Source organism: Protopterus annectens, chromosome 17.part0 (assembly GCF_019279795.1).
Source record: "Protopterus annectens isolate FY-2018-M chromosome 17.part0, PAN1.0, whole genome shotgun sequence".
In the NCBI taxonomy this organism is placed as follows: Eukaryota; Metazoa; Chordata; order Ceratodontiformes; family Protopteridae; genus Protopterus; species Protopterus annectens.
Window position 1 is genome coordinate 416,000,676 of NC_056751.1, and position 18,236 is coordinate 416,018,911.

General features: G+C 41.3%; 1 protein-coding gene across 2 annotated transcripts in view; it reads left to right on the forward strand.

The window, feature by feature from the left end:
- The window catches only part of MED25 (mediator complex subunit 25), a 1,733,520-nt gene that overhangs the window by 447,514 nt on the left and 1,267,770 nt on the right, over positions 1-18,236 (forward strand). For both annotated transcript variants that reach the window (XM_044059360.1, XM_044059361.1), the window contains exon 8: positions 8,878-9,041. In XM_044059360.1, coding sequence (XP_043915295.1) covers positions 8,878-9,041 — 164 coding nt within the window. The remainder of the gene's footprint in view (positions 1-8,877; positions 9,042-18,236) is intronic.

Genomic DNA, 18,236 nt, shown 5'->3' on the forward strand with positions numbered 1-18,236 from the left:
AAAGGGTGGAGAGAGAGAGAGATGGAGAGAGAGGTGGAGAGAGAGAGATGTGGCGAGAGAAAGAGAGAGAGACAGAGATGGAGAGAGATAGTTTGAGGTGTGGAGAGAGAGAGAGGTGGAGAGAGAGACAGGTGGAGGGAGAGAGAGAGAGAGACAGAAATGGAGAGAGAGAGAAACAGAGGTGGAGAGAGAGAGAGGGAGAGAGACACAGAGATGGAGAGAGAGCGAGAGAGATGGAGAGAGAGCGAGAGAGATGGGGAGAGACAGAGATGGGGAGAGACAGAGATGGGGAGAGGGAGAGAGAGACAGAGATGGGGAGAGGGAGAGAGAGACAGAGATGGGGAGAGGGAGAGAGACAGAGATGGGGAGAGGGAGAGAGAGACAGAGATGGGGAGAGGGAGAGAGAGACAGAGATGGGGAGAGGGAGAGAGAGACAGAGATGGGGAGAGGGAGAGAGAGACAGAGAGACAGAGTTGGAGAGAGAGAGAGAGACAGAGTTGGAGAGAGAGAGAGACAGAGTTGGAGAGAGAGAGAGACAGAGTTGGAGAGAGAGAGAGACAGAGTTGGAGAGAGAGAGAGACAGAGTTGGAGAGAGAGAGAGAGAGACAGAGAGACCAAGGTGGGGAGAGAGAGAGAGAGACAGAGGTGGCGAGAGACCGAGGTGGCGAGAGACCGAGGTGGCGAGAGACAGAGGTGGCGAGAGAGACAGATGGAGGGAGAGAGACAGAAACAGAGGTGGAGAGCGAGAGAGAGAGAGAGCGAGAGAGATGGGGAGAGAGAGACAGAGATGGGGAGAGAGAGACAGAGATGGGGAGAGAGAGACAGAGATGGGGAGAGAGAGAGAGAGAGAGACAGAGATGGCGAGAGAGAGAGAGACAGAGATGGCGAGAGCGAGAGAGAGAGAGACAGAGATGGCGAGAGCGAGAGAGAGAGACAGAGATGGCGGGAGCGAGAGAGAGAGACAGAGATGGGGGAGAGAGAGAGAGACAGAGGTGGGGAGAGAGAGAGAGAGACAGAGGTGGGGAGAGAGAGCGAGAGACAGAGGTGGGGAGAGAGAGCGAGAGACAGAGGTGGGGAGAGAGAGCGAGAGACAGAGGTGGGGAGAGAGAGAGACAGAGGTGGAGAGAGAGCAGATGGAGGGAGAGAGAGAAATGGAGAGAGAGAGAAACAGAGGTGGAGAGAGAGAGGGAGAGACAGAGGGAGAGACAGAGAGGGAGAGAGAGAGACACTGAGATGGAGAGAGGGAGAGAGAGACACACATAGATGGAGAGAGAGACACAGAGACAGAGATTGGGAGAGACAGAGATGGAGAGAGGGAGATTGAGATGGGGAGAGAGAGACAGAGATGGAGAGAGGGAGATTGAGATGGGGAGACAGAGATGGAGAGAGGGAGATTGAGATGGGGAGAGAGAGAGATGGAGAGAGGGAGAGAGATGGAGAGATGGAGAGAGGGAGAGAGAGAGACAGAGATGGAGAGAGAGAGAGACAGAGATGGAGAGAGAGAGACAGAGATGGAGAGAGAGAGAGACAGAGATGGAGAGAGAGAGATGGAGAAGGGGGTGAGGAGAGAGAGAGACAGAGATGGAGAGAGGGAGAGAGATGGAGACAGAGATGGAGAGAGAGAGCGAGAGATGGAGCGAGAGAGAGAGAGGTGGAGAGAGAGAGAGGTGGAGAGATGGCGAGAGAGAGACAGAGAGACTGATATGGAGAGAGAGAGAGAGAGAGCGAGACTGATATGGAGAGAGAGAGAGCGAGACTGATATGGAGAGAGAGAGAGCGAGACTGATATGGAGAGAGAGAGAGCAAGACTGAGACGGAGAGAGAGAGAGAGACTGAGACGGAGAGAGAGATCAAGACTGAGACGGAGAGAGAGAGCAAGACTGAGACGGAGAGAGAGAGAGAGAGACTGAGACGGAGAGAGAGAGAGAGAGAGACTGAGACGGAGAGAGAGAGAGAGAGACGGAGAGAGAGAGAGAGAGACTGAGACGGATAGGAAGATGGAGAGAGATGGAGACAGAGAGGGAAATGGAGAGAGATGGAGAGAGAGATGGAGAGAGAGATGGAGAGAGAGATGGAGATGGGAGGGAGAGAGACGGAGATGGGGAGAGAGAGAGACGGAGATGGGGAGAGAGAGAGAGAGATGGGGAGAGAGAGAGAGAGAGAGAGAGAGATGGGGAGAGAGAGAGAGAGAGAGAGAGATGGAGAGAGAGAGAGAGACAGAGACGGAGATGGGGAGAGAGAGCGAGACGGAGATGGGGAGAGAGTGAGAGAGACGGAGATGGGGAGAGAGTGAGAGAGACGGAGATGGGGAGAGAGTGAGAGAGACGGAGATGGGGAGAGAGTGAGAGAGACGGAGATGGGGAGAGAGTGAGAGAGACGGAGATGGGGAGAGAGCGAGCGAGACGGAGATGGGAAGAGAGCGAGCGAGACGGAGATGGGAAGAGAGCGAGCGAGACGGAGATGGGGAGAGAGAGAGACGGAGATGGGGAGAGAGGGAGAGAGAGAGACTGAGATGGGGAGGGAGAGACTAAAATGGGGAGAGAGAGAGACTGAGATGGGGGAAGAGAGAGAGAGAGAGAGACTGAGATGGGGAGAGAGAGAAAGACTGAGATGGGGGGAGAGAGAGAGAGACTGAGATGGGGGGATAGAGAGACTGAGATGGGGAGAGAGAGAGAGAGAGACTGAGATGGGGAGAGAGATGGAGAGAGAGAGAGAGAGATTGAGATGGAGAGAGAGACAGAGCAGAGTGCGCTCCACTTGTGACCTACCTTTGTTCTGTCTATTTACTATTTGTAGTGTTTTTTTGTTTGTCTGATTTTTGGTGGCTAATGATATCCCTCAGAGAAACACTTGCCAAGAGTGTCTATGGTGAGATGTACTTCCAAGGGTACAACCTTCAGTGCTTATTTTGCTGGGGTGAAGATCATCAGATTGTTACTAGTGGGCAATATTACAACTTTTAATGGAAAGACTTTGTACTTTGCACCTGATGTTACAGGTCCTTTTTGGAGCATGCAGGGTATCTGTTCCTCTACCAACCAAATAGCCATCAATAAGGGATGTAGTAGTAGACCTCGAGGAAAAAATGCAGACATTGCAAAAGGCATAAGCCTTATGTAGGTGGTAGTTAGTATGCAGTCATGGAGCACCTGGTCTTAGTTACCCTGTTTGTCCCATGTAAGTCTAAAGGCATACATCTGGGAGAGGTACAGCCTTTTCTTCTCCCAAGCTGTGTTATCCCTTTGGTCTCCCAGCAACACAAACATGCCATGTTTCAGTAATCACACCACAACTATATGCTAGTGGTTGGAGGGGTGGTAGTCTTAAATAGTAATTTTAGCAAATTGATATCCATCCACTCTCCATAAGCAACAGCAACAAGAAAAAAAGTTGACAGCAAAAACCCCAATGGTGCAGTTATCTGAAATGGTTTGGTGAAACAGCAACAAAGTGGGCATTCAGACCAATGATCAAATGATGGCTTTCGGACCGGCAGCAAAGACGTTCTGAGGATGGTATGTCCGGATGTCACCTTTATGCCATACGCGTAGAGCATACATGTGATGTACAGTGTACATTAAAGCACCTTAAAGGCTTTGGCATACAGGCTGGACAGCAGGTCGCCCTTGACAAGGGGATCCCTATTGTAAATAACACTGCAGCAGTGAAGAGAAGGAAGTCTGCCATTGTGGCAAGATCTTACACAACTGTACTTTTTGACAGAGACGATAGTGAATACTATTTTGTTAGCGATGTGTTTTGAGGTAAAAAGCAGTAATTTGTTGTGATTTATATAGCCATCTTTCAGTCAATAAGGATTGTTTTACAGGGCCTTGGAGTTTAGAGAGAGTTTTCACAGAGCAGGTTAGGGTCGAGTCATCAGTGTGTTGAACTAGGGTAGCATTTTTTTGTAGCAGTGTAGAAGCCACTTTTACTATTTTGAAAGGTGTGGGGCTAGATACTTCTGGGAGACCAATATTTACAAACAAGAAGGCAGACAAACCATTTTTTTCCAAAAAGTAGCTATGGAATTAGCTAGTGCAGTAAGGAGTTGGTAAGCCTTAAGGATGTGCGTTTGTATAGGAGCTCCTGGTGGGAGATGGTATCAAAAGCTTTTAGTAAGTCTAGGAGGATGGTGGAGACTAGGCTTCTGGTATTTCTACAGGTGTTGACAGTACTAACAGAAATCAGCAAAGCAGCAATTGTGCTGTGATGACAGAAGCTTTTTTGGGGTTGAAGACAGAATCTGGTTATCTATTAAGATAGTTGCATATGAGTACATATTTCTAATTTTGATAAGGGGATTAAAATAGGAATTGGTCTATAGTTTGAAAGATTTATAATTTGTTCCACCCTTGTGCAGTGGAAAAAAGAATGATTTTTTTTTTCATTGAGGAGACTTTATTTTCATATTTGCACCAATTTATCAGAATTGAAGCTTGATGTGCAATAATCTCTGTCGTTGTTTAAAGGTATTTGCAAGCTAGATGGTCAGGGGCCGCTGCAGTAGGCATTCATTTTTTGTAGGTATTTTTTATGGGATTTGTGAGAACTGATTGGTAGGAAAAGTGTTGAAAGAAGTTTTTGATTGAGTAGGGACATCAAGAGCCTGATTGATGACTGTACTGTACTGTGTATATAAAGTGGGTATTGAATTGGTTGGCTATGGTATCATTTTGTTTCTGTGTGTTTGATGTTGCTTTGTATCTTGTTTTGGATTTAAGAGCTTAATGACTGAGGCCTAGAACAGTTTTGGATTATCAGTGTATATGTATTTTGGTTGAATAATAGGCTTTCTTATCTTTGGTGGTAAGTTGTTTTGTTAGATTTCTTAATTGTCTTATGTGCTAGTAAAATGGAGGCTGTTATAGTTTTTGTTCAGACCTTCCAAGCTTTGTCTCATTGTTTCATGAGTTGTTTAGTTTCTAAGGAGAACCATGGAGACACAGATGTCTGCAAAAATAGCCTCTGCCCTAGTATTTTTGTACTGTTATGCAGGAGCATGTGGTAGTTTAGCAGCAAGTTATTTCATTTCTGCAAACTTCAGCACTTTCTACCTCAGGTGTGGCATCTTCAGCTAAAAGAAAAAAAAGGCCCACTCTGAAGAGGTGCTCAGCTTCGATCCAGAAGATGAGGATCTGGAAAGTGATGACACCATTACCTCAGTGTCTCCTCTAAAGTTGTCTTCTTGGTGACCGTCATGAGCCTAGTACAGTAACATTTTTGGTAGTGGTGGTGGTGGTGGTAGAAAGTCAGGAAGTCATCTGGCTTTGAAAAGAGATACATAGGCATGAAAGAGGCCAGGCCCATTTCACTATGCCATTTTTCCAGGCTATCAGAAGTGTCTTGCTAGCATGTTATGAGTGTTTCTCTTTGTTTTTATTAATTTATAAAGTTCTTATATAATGTAAAACCTTGATGTGTGACAGACTTACTCAACGGTGGTATTCTGAAGGTCATAATACTGATTGCAAAATCCTGAAATGTCAAAATGTTGAAATTTTAAAATGTTGAACTCTGTATACTTTCTAAAAGCATGCATATATTTATTTTATTTATTTTCTTTTACATTTGTTTACCGGGATAGTCCGACTGAATACATGTCCATTTTCAGCGGAGGCCCAGGTAGAAAAGCTCCAAATAGACAAACTTACATAGATTACATAAAACGTTGGATAACATTAGAAAATATAAAACAAAGTGATTATGTACAATGGCTTAGTTGTGTTCCCTAGTAGGGACTCACAATTCTCATGGACAGACACAATTAAAAGCAAGAGACGTCATATTGATGATGTAGTTGCATGTTATGATATTTACAGATTATGCTTTCAGTTTATAACTTAATCAGGGTTAGTACATGGGCAAAGCCAGTTCACTTTGAGATACTCTTTGAGGTTTTTTTGAAGAGTCGTTTGGAGGATTGTAGGGTTATATAGTTTGGCAACAGATTCCAGATTTTGCCAATAAAGTTGGCAAACAGGGATTCACCAGTAGAGTTATTAGCTTTGTGGGTTTGGACCATTAGTTTGTTGGCTCATCAACAAAACTGCCAGAGAGCCAGACTCCCAGCTGCCTGCTCCAAAGAAAAGCAACTGGTTTTAGAGTCTTAGGCAAATAGCAAGTACCTGTAAAAGAAAAAAATATCTTTGGATCCTGCTGTTGTAATGGATGAGGTCAAAGAATGTAAGGTAGCATCCTGTGATAGGGAAAGCCATCTGCTTGCGTATCCATCCATCTCTCCATTTTCTAAACTGTTTATCCTATTGATGGTCTTGGTGGTAGCATGCTGAGGAGGACAGACCAGATTTCCTTAAACCTACCCAACAGTCTGTAGCTTCTCCTATGGGATGTCAAGGCAGTTCCTTGGCAATTTGAGATGTATAATTTATGTCATGTCCTCTGTCCCTGTGTTAGTGCATCTCTGTGTGAAGGGCTCAGGAGGGATTTTGGCAATGTGCTCAAACCAACTCAGCTGCAGTTTTCTTTATTTGCAAAATTGCTGCAATAGCCTAAACTGTATCAGTTATATTTTGCTAAGGATGCAACAGTTCAGTTTGGGCACCAAGCCCTTCAGAGCTTTCCTGCTGCCAAAGGGAGTGTTCTTTTCAGGGCCAACAGTTGACTAAGCAGATAAGTTCCCTTTGGGAGGAAAAACTTCCAATTTGCTTTATATGTCAAAAACATACTTTTTCTGTGAAACAATTTTATTACACTAGGAAAAAGTGTTTTTCATGACTGTCCTGTGACTTTTGTTCACTTTTAAATGGGAGCGTTACTTGTTTGCTTTTGTGGTAAAAAAAAATGTTAAATCTAATTTTAAACAGTTTTTTCTGTGGTAAAAGTTGTGTTATTTTTACTTTTGGGGTCTGGGGTAATGAAGTGTTTGCTTTAATGAGGAAAACGGTACTTTTTTCCCTTAACTTACCTAGTTTACTGACTTGCTGTCTGTCTTCCCTAGGAATCCAGCACCTTTTTCAGCTTTACCATGGGAACAACTTGTTGATTCTTCCTTCTCCCAGTAACAGTAAGAAGAAAATTGCTAAACAGGCTTTGCCACCACAGCAGGTTGCTAAAGTGCCTCGGCTACATGTGGGTGACTCTGCTGTGGCTATAGAAGCAGGACCCCCCCCCCCTTCCTCCCAGAATAAAGGTCAGTCTAATAAGTCTGCATGACTATATGGACCTCCCTCCCTTCTCCCACCCTGTCAGTGCCTTAACCCTTGCAGAAAGTCTGAATCTCCATTTCTCTCTTTTCTAACAGATAGTTTTAAAGATAGGTTCTAAGAGTAATACATCGATTAGAGGTGGCAGTGGGAGGCACTCCCTCCCTTTCTGTGGAAGACTTCTTATTCACCAGACCAAACTATTTTTCTATCCTGTCATTCAGCATATGCTATTTCAGGAGATGAAAGAAGCTGCCCCCCTACTCCTCAGTTAGAGGATGTTTTTTTTTAAAGATGTTTCTAGTGCCAAAGAAAGAAGATTCTTGGAGACCAGTTGTGCTGGACCTTTACTTTTTTCAACCTGTTTGTGATACTACTCAAGTTAAAAATGCTGTCTCCTCAGAATTTTACTCCTTTGTCCCCATTTGAGTTTTCTAGTGACCTTAGATTTCAAAGATGCATATCACCACATGCCTAAAGATTTAGGTTTTAGATGTTTCTTAAGGTCTTGTGTATCTAGATCACACTGTCAGTCTCCGCATTACACTTCAGTCTATCTACTGCTCCAGGAGTGTTCACTAAGAGTCTAGCTGCTGTGATGGTCTGCCTCAGACTGCAAAGTCTTCAGATTTTTCCTTATTTAGATGATTTGCTTATCTTTGCAAAGTTTTTTTTTTTTTCAAAGTGTCAGGAATCTCTCAGCTGGGTAAGGGATCTCTTACTACACATCACTCTTTACATGATTTTTTTTCCTCTGGGTGTCTCCTGGACGCCTCTGTTCAATTAGCTTTTCCTCCATGGGAAGAAACTAAGTCTGTATTTAGATCTGTTAGAGGTTTTCCTCTGAAGCTACCATCTCAGAAAGGGAAGTCCTTGGGACTGTAGGTATGGTATATGTGTTGCTCAAGATACCTCCTGCAAAACTCCACAAAAGGAATATCCAATAGTACCTGAAATCTTTATGGTGCAGCATATTTGGAACAGAAAGACTGACCAAAACACACAAACATAGTAGCGATCTTCGCTCTTGTAAATGCTGTCAACTCTCTCAATCATCTTTGGTTCCCGAGACCAGTGTTTACAGACAACACCACAGTAATGTGGTACATAAACAGTCAAGAGGGAGCAGATCTTACCATCTGTGCAGACTAGCAATGGTATCCTGGAATATAGCTTTTTAACACAATATCACTGTACAGGGATCTTACATACCAACAGAGCAAAACTGTGTGGCAAATAAGATGAGCAGGACCAGGAACAGGCCCCAACAAATGGAAACTAAATCAGATTCTTCCAAGAGTAGATCCAGCTGTGGTGAACACCTCAAATAGAATGATTTGCCTCCGCTCACAGCAATCACTTGACAAAGGTCTGCTCCAGGACATCATACAAGAAGGGAGAGAGAGGAATTGTTTGAACATCAGGTTAATTGGGAAATTGTAGGGTAGTTTTCTGTCTTTGTTTACTGAGTTTTGTGTTAAGACCTTAATGACGAGTGTAGATGGAAACTTTAGGTTCAAATGTTTAAACTTGACGTATTGTTTTTGTTGGTATAAATTGTTTTGAGCCATATGCCCATAATTATTCCAGAGTTGTAGCAATGAGAAATGCCCTAAAATGCTGTTGCTGCTTTGAATTGTAGTAATGTGCACAACAGACTGTTAAAGTTGTTGATGCTATAACTTTATTTCTGTTTCTTGTTACACTTCAGGTGGTGGGGCAGCAGCTGTGGGTCCGGTTCAGCCCAAACAAGTCATCACTCAGACTCCGCAGCAGAGCCCAGTGCAACCAGCTATGCCTCCTGTACAGACACAGTCTCCACAATTAGCACCACAGCCTCCTCAGCAAATTCAGGCTATTCCTCAGCCTTACCAAGTATGTTTTAATGGTTTAAATTAGCTAGCTTTTTTGTAGTTCAGGATATTCAAGTATGAAATTGCTGTTAAGCTACTCAGTCTGAATGTAGATTTTATGCTTTTTACATCTGCCCAAACTAGGTTACTTATTTTACTTGCAGCCTATATAACATTGCTGTTCCCTGGACATTTTTGCACAAGTTTGACTTTTGCCTTTTTTTTTTTTTCCCCGTCATTTAGCGTAACAGAAACATCATACAAAGATTAGCAGAAGGTGTCTGCCTGATTGTGTGCTGTATTTAGTCTGGCACTTCTACCCCTCCCCTGTGCTTTCTGTCCTTCGAGGTAGTCTGTGTATTTGTATGTTACAGGTCTCTTGGCCTCTGTTACTCATTATGGCAGTTCAGGGTGAAGTTTACTAGAATCATGTAAGTGTATGTAATTATGTAAGAAAAATGTGAAATATAAAGTGCACTTTAAAGGAAAACTCCACCCTGCAACTTAAAAAAGTACTTTTCAGTCTTTGTTTCCAGACCTGTTTTAACACCTCAAAATAACTCTTAAGTGCTTTAATTGTAATATTAGCCTGTTTACCACAACATGGCTACCGATGGGGTTTGATCTAGCAACGTGATCTTCTTCTGCTTCAACCATTTCTCTTTCCCATAAAGCATTTCAAGTCTTCTTTCTATGACTCATGCCAGACATAAGGAAGTTACTGTCAATTCCCATGCCATTGACATATAATGGGAAATGTGTGACTCACTGTCATTTTGTATTCCTTCTGTAAGAGGGCTGTTTCTTTTCTGTTGCTAATCACCCTCATTTATGTTTTGCTCAGAGCTTCTTTTACACCATACTTTGAAGTTATCTAGCTGCAGTCAGAGAAGTAGCTAAATTGGAGGCCTTTGTTCTAGGTGTTCTTTTGTAGTCCAACATGAATTGACAGTCCCCCCCACACACACACACACACACACACTACTGCAGAGGTGTTAAAACTGTCACTGCAATTGTCAGCTCAGAACTGAAGGGAAGGGACATCCAATCTAAATTTCTTCCCCTCTTCCTGCAGTAAGAATTATGTATTTATTTTTTTAGTTTGCCAGCAGTAGAAATATTTATTTATATAAACACTTTCACTTTAAAATTTGCAAGTAATTTTCTGAACATTCTTGATTAGTTGTGTGTTTTATTACTAGTCACTTTGCTTTAACCCTGATTATGTATACAGGCCATTTTTATGTTAACTTAACTTCTGCATGCCCATTTCTTTCTGAGGAACAGCTTGCTTGTGACATGCTGTTTCGGTAATTTAATGACATTCTGCTCATCTCCTCAATTTTTAAATTAAAGCAAATCATTAATTTGCAAACCTGACTCCATGATACTGGCACAGTAAAAGAATGTACTGAAACCTCACTGTATATCCTACAGTCCATGCAGTGAAACATTTTATTTTTTTTTGGGGGGGGGGGGGGTGCTTACTGAATATTTTAGGAAATAAAGTAGGACTTGCATTACGCATATAAGTAATGCATTTCTTGAACTTACTGTGATATTCTCAAATTCAGCAGCAAACTATTAAGCAATCGCTAGTCCTTGCCCTTGCCCTGCATCAATAAATTTTCTTTGAACCACTTCTTTCTTCATATTCTCAATTATGTTATGGAATAAAATCAGCTTATCTAAAATGTATATTAATTTCATTTTCATTGATGATGCTGTAATCTGATTGTTAAAAATCAAATATAATTGTATGCAGCCTGTCGGAGCCATACACACAGATGGAGAGTTGCTACAGCATCTACCAGCCAACTTGTGGGCTAAGCATGCAAATGAACTAGGTGTACTGAAATCAACAAAACCAGTAAATATAAAATTAAACCCATGAAAACATCCCCCTATAGTGCCACATTATCCACTACAGCTGGAAGCACTGCAGGGAATCAAACCTGTACGTCAGTGTCTGACATAGCCGGTTTTAGGCACCAGCGAACCCTGCGGTCGCTGGGGGCCCCCTGTTCCCTGGAGGCCCCTACCCACAGCAAGTTATCTTATCCTGATATTTTGTCACATCTGTAAAACCAACAAAAGCTAGTGCAGCAGTCTTGCATACTTAATAAACTATGAGGGTAATAAATCTTATTTATATTTCCTTTAAAATTCAAAGATATTTCTGGTTGTAGTAACGGTGTTTTGTCAAGTAACAGGCATCAGAATGCCATTAAATATTTTACTACTGACATAGTGGTTTAGTTAAACCCTGCTTTTGGACATTTTCTCCACTAAAACTAACTACATAGCCAGCTTTTAGTCCCTGCAAAACCATGGCTGCAGGGGGCCCCCTTAATCATCTTTGTCTGTGTGGGGGCCCCACAAAAGCTACTGTTGATTGGGGAAAAATGAGGAATGAAAAATGCATTAATTTCCTAATTATGCTCTTTAACATGAACAGGGCTGTGATATGACCCTGTTAGGTTGAAGATGATAATGAACATGAACAATATAAGCACTAGAAGGATCAGCAGCCCAGAGTGACTTACCTCAGTGCAAACTTTGGATTTTAAGAAGAGTTGATGCTTCCGATCATCAGGGATAGTTTCTCTTTCAGGTAGTTTTATAACTAATACCAGAACACCAGATACTATAACTCAATTTCTTTGCTTAAGAATTCAGTACAATCCCAAAAATAATAGAATAAATGCTCAGAATCATAAATATGTTTAAATATTTCTCTAATTCACTTAAAAAGTTACTAGAATAACATATTTTGCATCAACATCTATTTTTGGACAATAAGTATAAAACTCAGATGTCTGGATTAATTGACTGTTTGAAATCCTGAATGATTTACCAGCAAATCACTTTTTACGAAGGATAAAGCAAAAGTATGAACAAAATCAGGGAAAGTCTGTGAAAGTAGGGACAGTGACAAGTATGCATTACTCCTCAATGAGATAAATCCTACCCCTTCTGCTGTTTGACGACTGCTAAACAGCAGTGACTAATCTGGTGTGGCAGTACCAATGTTGCACAAGGCATTGCTGTTTGCTGAAATAAGTACATAACTATTACTGCTGTGGCTTATGCATGTTAGTGTGTGTGTGTGTGTGTGTGTGTGTGTGTGTGTGTGTGTGTGTGTGTGTGTGTGTGTGTGTGTGTGTGTGTGTGTGTGTGTGTGTGTGTGTAGGAATGTGTTTGTGGTTTGGTGTGTGTGTATGTAAAAAACATCACTAATTTTTATCTGTGCATGCACCCAATAATGCCAGGACACAGACATTATTCTTCTGTGCATCAGTAAAAGATGTACCTAACAAGTAATTATATTTCGAAAGTAAGACATAACATATATCACAGAACATTCAGACACTTAGATATTCTTGGAGTCTGGTTGCCCCACTCACCAGACTGTCTAAATGGATAATGGGGACTCCCTTTATCATCCTTGACTCTGTGGGGGCCCCCACCAAAGCTGTTGCTTGTTGGAGAAAAATGTATCAATTTTCAGAATACGCTGTTTAACCTGAATGGTGCTGAGATATGACCCTTTTAGGATAAAGCTAATAATAGCCTCTGTTTACAACCACACCCATTCTAAAACCAGCCCTGCTCAAATGTGTGTGTGTACATAAAGCTGCTACGGGTTATCAGGGGCTAGAGATTGTGTGGATATTACATCTTTGATTTTCATCACAGTCAAACCTTAGAGGTGCGCATGAAGTCATTATAGCTTGTGTTTGAGCCGGTCAGTGTTTCTCACAGACCTCAGAGGTGTACAAAGAAGGTTACTATAGCTTGTGTAAGAGAGGTGTACTGTCTAGGAGCAACAAATTTGAATATTACTGAAATCATTCTCACAATCACATACTAGGCACATATACATGTGGCTACCTTTGATGGCTGGGGTGAAGAACATGCTATGTATATGTATATCATCAGTCACTTGAAATATATGACAAAGGCAATTTAAATCTCTGCTTTCATCCCAGTCTAACACCAGAGGGATGCTTAGGCAGTGACTTGTCTTTTAGAGGGTTAGGAGGTAGGCAGTATTTCCAGATAAGACTTAAATATTCTCACAACTACTGGCTTGTTAGTTTACTCTAAGCTACAATTTTGTCAGCTTTGAAAATTAAGCCTTGGGCACAAATTATGCCTTGAAAGAAAAATAAGACTGAAATTCTTTTTTTCTTCATAATTTTTATTTAGGCAACCATTAGAGTAAAATGTTGAGAAAATGCTCTAAAATGCATCCCAGACCATCTGTAAAGCTGTGGCTTCTTGGGCCCTGACTTGAGTTATTTCCTAAATGGTTATTACTGGGCTGTCTTGTTCAGGAAAGGTGTGTTGAAGGATGCAAGGAAAACTAAAGCTGAACCACAACAGTGAATTTCTTTCCTTAATCATAATTTCTGTTCAAGCTATTATTGGATGAAAAGGTTGTGTAAAATGCACTTCAGAGCATATAGAAAGTTATGGCTTCTTGAAAACAGTAAAGTAAGGCAAAATGTGAGGAAAGGAAGAAAAAAGTAACGTGGATGGTATGGGGTGCCCAAAAGAAGAAGGATTCAGAGGTGAGGACTGGAGGGTGTGTGTGTGTGGGGGGGTGTTGAAATGTAGGTCCAGTCATCATTTCACTTTAAGTCCAGACCTGTACATAGACTTGTTGCAATGTATCACTGTTGCAACTAAGTGCCAGTAACTTTAACTGCCCCTTTGTTAGACAGCTCAACATAGTGAAAGTGTGATACATAGGCCTGTTGTAATGTGAAAGCTTGTAGCTGCAGGTCTGTCTGTGGATACTACTCCTAAAAGTTTGCAGCATGAAATAAAGGGTTGCTTAGTATGGATGGCATTGTTAGGATGATACTTATACTGGAAGTGCCTAGGGGGCCCCCAACTTGACATTTGCTGGGGTCCTCCAAAATGCTAACACCGGCCCTGGTGTCTGATACAGAAAGGAATAATATCTGCTAAAAGCCCTTAAGATATTACTACTACTACTTCCAGTTAAAAAGCCAGGAAAGGATACTTATAGATTTGTACAAGACTTAAGGGCTGTAAATAATGCAGTATTGCCTGCTTTTCCTGTTGTTCCAAATCCAGCAACACTGAGTTGCATACCACCTACAGCTAGTTCTTTTACATACCTGTTCACCCTGACAGTAAGTGTTTTTTTTTTTTTACTTATCAAGGACAGCAATATACCTGGACACGGTTGCCATAAGGATACACTACATCTCCATATGTTCGACAACGTAACCAAAAAATAAAAAAAAGCAAAACAACTTACCTGAAGGTTTTAAGTAGGGGGGCAAGCCCCCCCCCTACACCCCACACACCCCCTACTTAAAATGTACCAACTCCGAGATTGCACCACATTGAAGAAAACAGAAACTTCCCCTTACGGAGATTTCCGTTGAAATGCCCAAACTTTTACAAGTTCGAACCATGCCTCTCAAGTGTACCTCATTATGAGGAGCGCACCTCATTTGGGGTCTTAAAGTTCATGTTCTTTGAAGTTCCACATTGAAAGGGTCTGTCACACATTCAGTGTTAGTGATTTTTTAAGTGAAATCCATAGTAAATAGAAATTAATCATATTAATTCACAAAAAGCTCTTTTATAAGTAAAACTAGCCTATTTTAACAACCCTATGATCTTCCTCATGGAAGTTGTTAGTAAGCCATAAGTCTGTGTTCCACATTTTGGCCATTTCTTCTACATTATGAGGGCTTGTGTTCCTCATTTTGGAGACAGAAGGTTTAGAGCTGTGGTTCGAACATATGGCCTCAACCATATGAGGTTCAAACTCGTAAAAGTTAGACTACGTGAATGGGACCCAAAAATAACATATGACAAAAGTGACCAGGAAAAAGTAAATAGATACATTACCAAGCCAGAAAAAAATGATAGTCTGTGATGGGAGCTGCTATTTCTGACAAACAGCCTTCATCAAAAACAAGCCCAAACTACTTTGGGCTGACTGCTGTCCAAGTATCAGAAGCTGTCAACACATCTTTACAGATGTTCTTCTCATTGTACTCAGTACTTCAAACAACCATAATCAACTCTCTCACCCTGTGTACAACCCCAGCCCCTCCAAAACTATTATAAACTACTCAACTTTGCACAATTCCAGCTGACCCAAAATTAAACAAAACTGCTTTGTCAACCACTTTTCCCCACAAATCACACAGCTGTCTGTAGAATATTTTCTGTCACCATTACTCAATTACAAGTAGACTCTCAAGGCAAACCTACTGGCACGAGCACACACGAGTCTTTCCTTTGATGTACACAGCAGCATTGCAAACAGGAAAAAAAAAATAAGGATGCTCTAAGGGCAGTAAAGGTGCAGTAATACTTTCAGTGAAATTACCCTAACCACTAATTAGGTGCAAAACACTCCTCTGTACGTTATTCTCCATATGGCAAATGCACAGAGTGAGATGCATTTTTATTTTATTTATTTTATTTTTTTATTTTTATTTTACATTTGTTAACAGGGCTAGTCTAGCTGGATATATTTCTATTTTCAGTAGAGGCCCGGGGAGAAAAGCTCCAACAAGATAGAAAAATTCAAAATATCGTTACAAGGTAAATTAAAGGATTAATAAAAAATAGAACAAGTAATTATTACATACTAAAGTTATTTACACTTGAAAAGAACAAGTAAAAATATTTACACTTAAAAAAGCAACAATAAAAATGTAGCACAGTAAGATTCTTATGGAATTTTTCACATCAAGTAGAAAGATTTCAGCAGTATGTTGATTAGAGTTTAAACAGTACCAGCCTTGCTTACATGAATAAGCATTAAAATGTTTGGAAGTTTGTTTGGAAGAGGAAGAAACAGTATGCGATTAGTGTTAGTTCATTGGGTAGCAGGTTCCATTTTTTTCCTGTTGCGTTAGTAAACAGATTGTCACCAGCTATGTTGTTAGACTTGGTTATACTAGCGAGGAGTTTGCTAGAAGAATGTAAGGAATTCAGATTTTTATAGGGGATTAAGATATTGGAGAGTATAGGAGTGGTGTTGGGTTGGTAGAATATCTTGTGGGCAATCGTGAGTTGGGAGATTATCAGATGGTTTTGGAATTCAAGTCAGTCTAGTTGCCAAAGAATCAGACAGTGGTGGGTTCTAAAGGGATTGCCAGTGATGAATCTGGTGAGGTTATTGTAGGAAGTTGCTAGTTTGTTAAGGTTATTTTTCTTTAGGTTGGTATAAATAGATGAGGCGTACAGAAGAGTAGAGATTAGATGGGAGTGAGCAAGCTTGGTTCTGGTTGCTGGGGTTAGGAAAGGTTTTATTCTATATAAGGAGCCTATTTTTCTGTTGACTGTTTTAATGGTGTAATTTATATGGTAATCAAATGTAAGGTTATTGTCAATGGTTAATCCTAACAGTTTAGTGGTAGAGTCAGGGAATATAATAGTGCCATTATTTGAAGAGACTGAGAAATGTATGGGGGAGGACTTAGTAGTAGGGGTAAAGAGAAGGATTTTGGTTTTTGTGGCATTAAGAAGGAGGCAGCGTTTTGTAAACCATGTTTCTACAGTGTTGAAAACATTTTGAGTAAGAGAATATAGTTCTGATGGAGAGTATGCTGAGCATATTAGCGTAGAATCATCTGCATATTGAATGCAGGTGGCTTGAGGAATTACTACATGGAGGTCATTGATAAGTAATGAGAAAAGAAGTGGTCCAAGAATAGAGCCCTGAGGGACTCCGATGGTGACTGGCAGAAAGGACGAAATTTGATTTTCCCAGAGAACTGCCTGTTGCTGAGGTAGGATCTTAACCATTTAACAGCCTGAGAGTCAAAGGAAAGGGATTCAAGAATATTGATTAAGAGGGTGTGGTTTACCATGTCGAAAGCTTTTGAGTGGTCAATAAAGAATGCAGATGAGAGGATGTTTTTATTACGGTTTCTATTGATGGTATCTGTAAAGGATAAAAGGGCAGTAGTGGTACTATGTGATGGCCTAAAGTCATGTTGGCAGTTTGCTATTATGTTGCTATAGATGATGTAAAAGTTGTTGATGAATGCATTTTTCCATAATTTTTGCTAAAGGTGATAAGAGAGCTATTGGCCGATAGAGTAGTCATTTGAGTTCCCACTTTTATGTAGGGGGATAACGTGGGAGATTTTTCAAATATCTGGAATGGTTCCCTCTTTGATTGTCCTATTTATAAGGATGGATATAGGGTAGGCAATTACTTTGGCTGCTTTTTGGAGATATTGTGACGGTAGTTGGTCAGCAGAAGTAGTACATGGCTTGAGTTTTTGAATAAATTTATGAGAGTAGTAGAGATGGGTTGTAGTTTAAATGTAGGTATAGAGCCTGGTGTGGTGGTGGGAAGGCTTGAGTTATCTGGGATAAGTTGACTAGCTAGAGATTGTATGGTGTAGAGCTGAGAGACAATAAGTTATGCAGAGAGACTGTGTTCTACAGGCTTATGAAAGGTAAGAGACATTTCCTGTTGCTGCTTGTCAGAAAGATGGTGAACAAAGGTATAGCTGATGGTGAACAAAGGTATAGCTGTGTAGGGGAGAAAGGTAAGCGTAAAGGGTTCTATAACAGAGAGAAAGATATTTATAAATAGTGCTGTGGCAGGAAAAGAGGTTTAAACAGGGACTTCATTAAGGGGGCCAGTAGCTGTAGTAGTAATTGACAAAAAAGCTGTCTAGTTTCTAAAACTCTGACTTATCCAGGATAATTCCATTTTCAACTTTTCATGGGGTGTGGGGTAATTACTTGAGTAAAAAGTACAAGCGGGGATAGCAGAGTATGGCTGGTCTGCAGAGTTAGTGGATTCCTACTTCCAGTAAGAGACAGTTTTCCATGGCTTGAGGTCTGCTGCCCTCTAGTGGTAAATGTAGGGAAAACACTAACTCCACTAGGATAGGAGGGGTGATGGGGTAAGATAGTAAAGAGATGGTTGGAGGGGTAGGTCTGTGGGTGTGCTGGCCCTTACAAATTAATTTAAATTTAATGCACTCACAAGTAATTTTAAATTAACGCACTCGCAAGTTTATAGTTAAATCCTAAAGCTACTGTAGGATATCACCTACACTGTGAGGCTAAACACAGAGAGTATCTAGTTCCTGTGGGGCTTCTAGGTTAGGTTTCCCTTCTGTTCAGTTGGATTTCATTAGCCTTACAGGGTTGCTGATAGAGGGACAGGCTGTGTCTCAACACAGGGCTT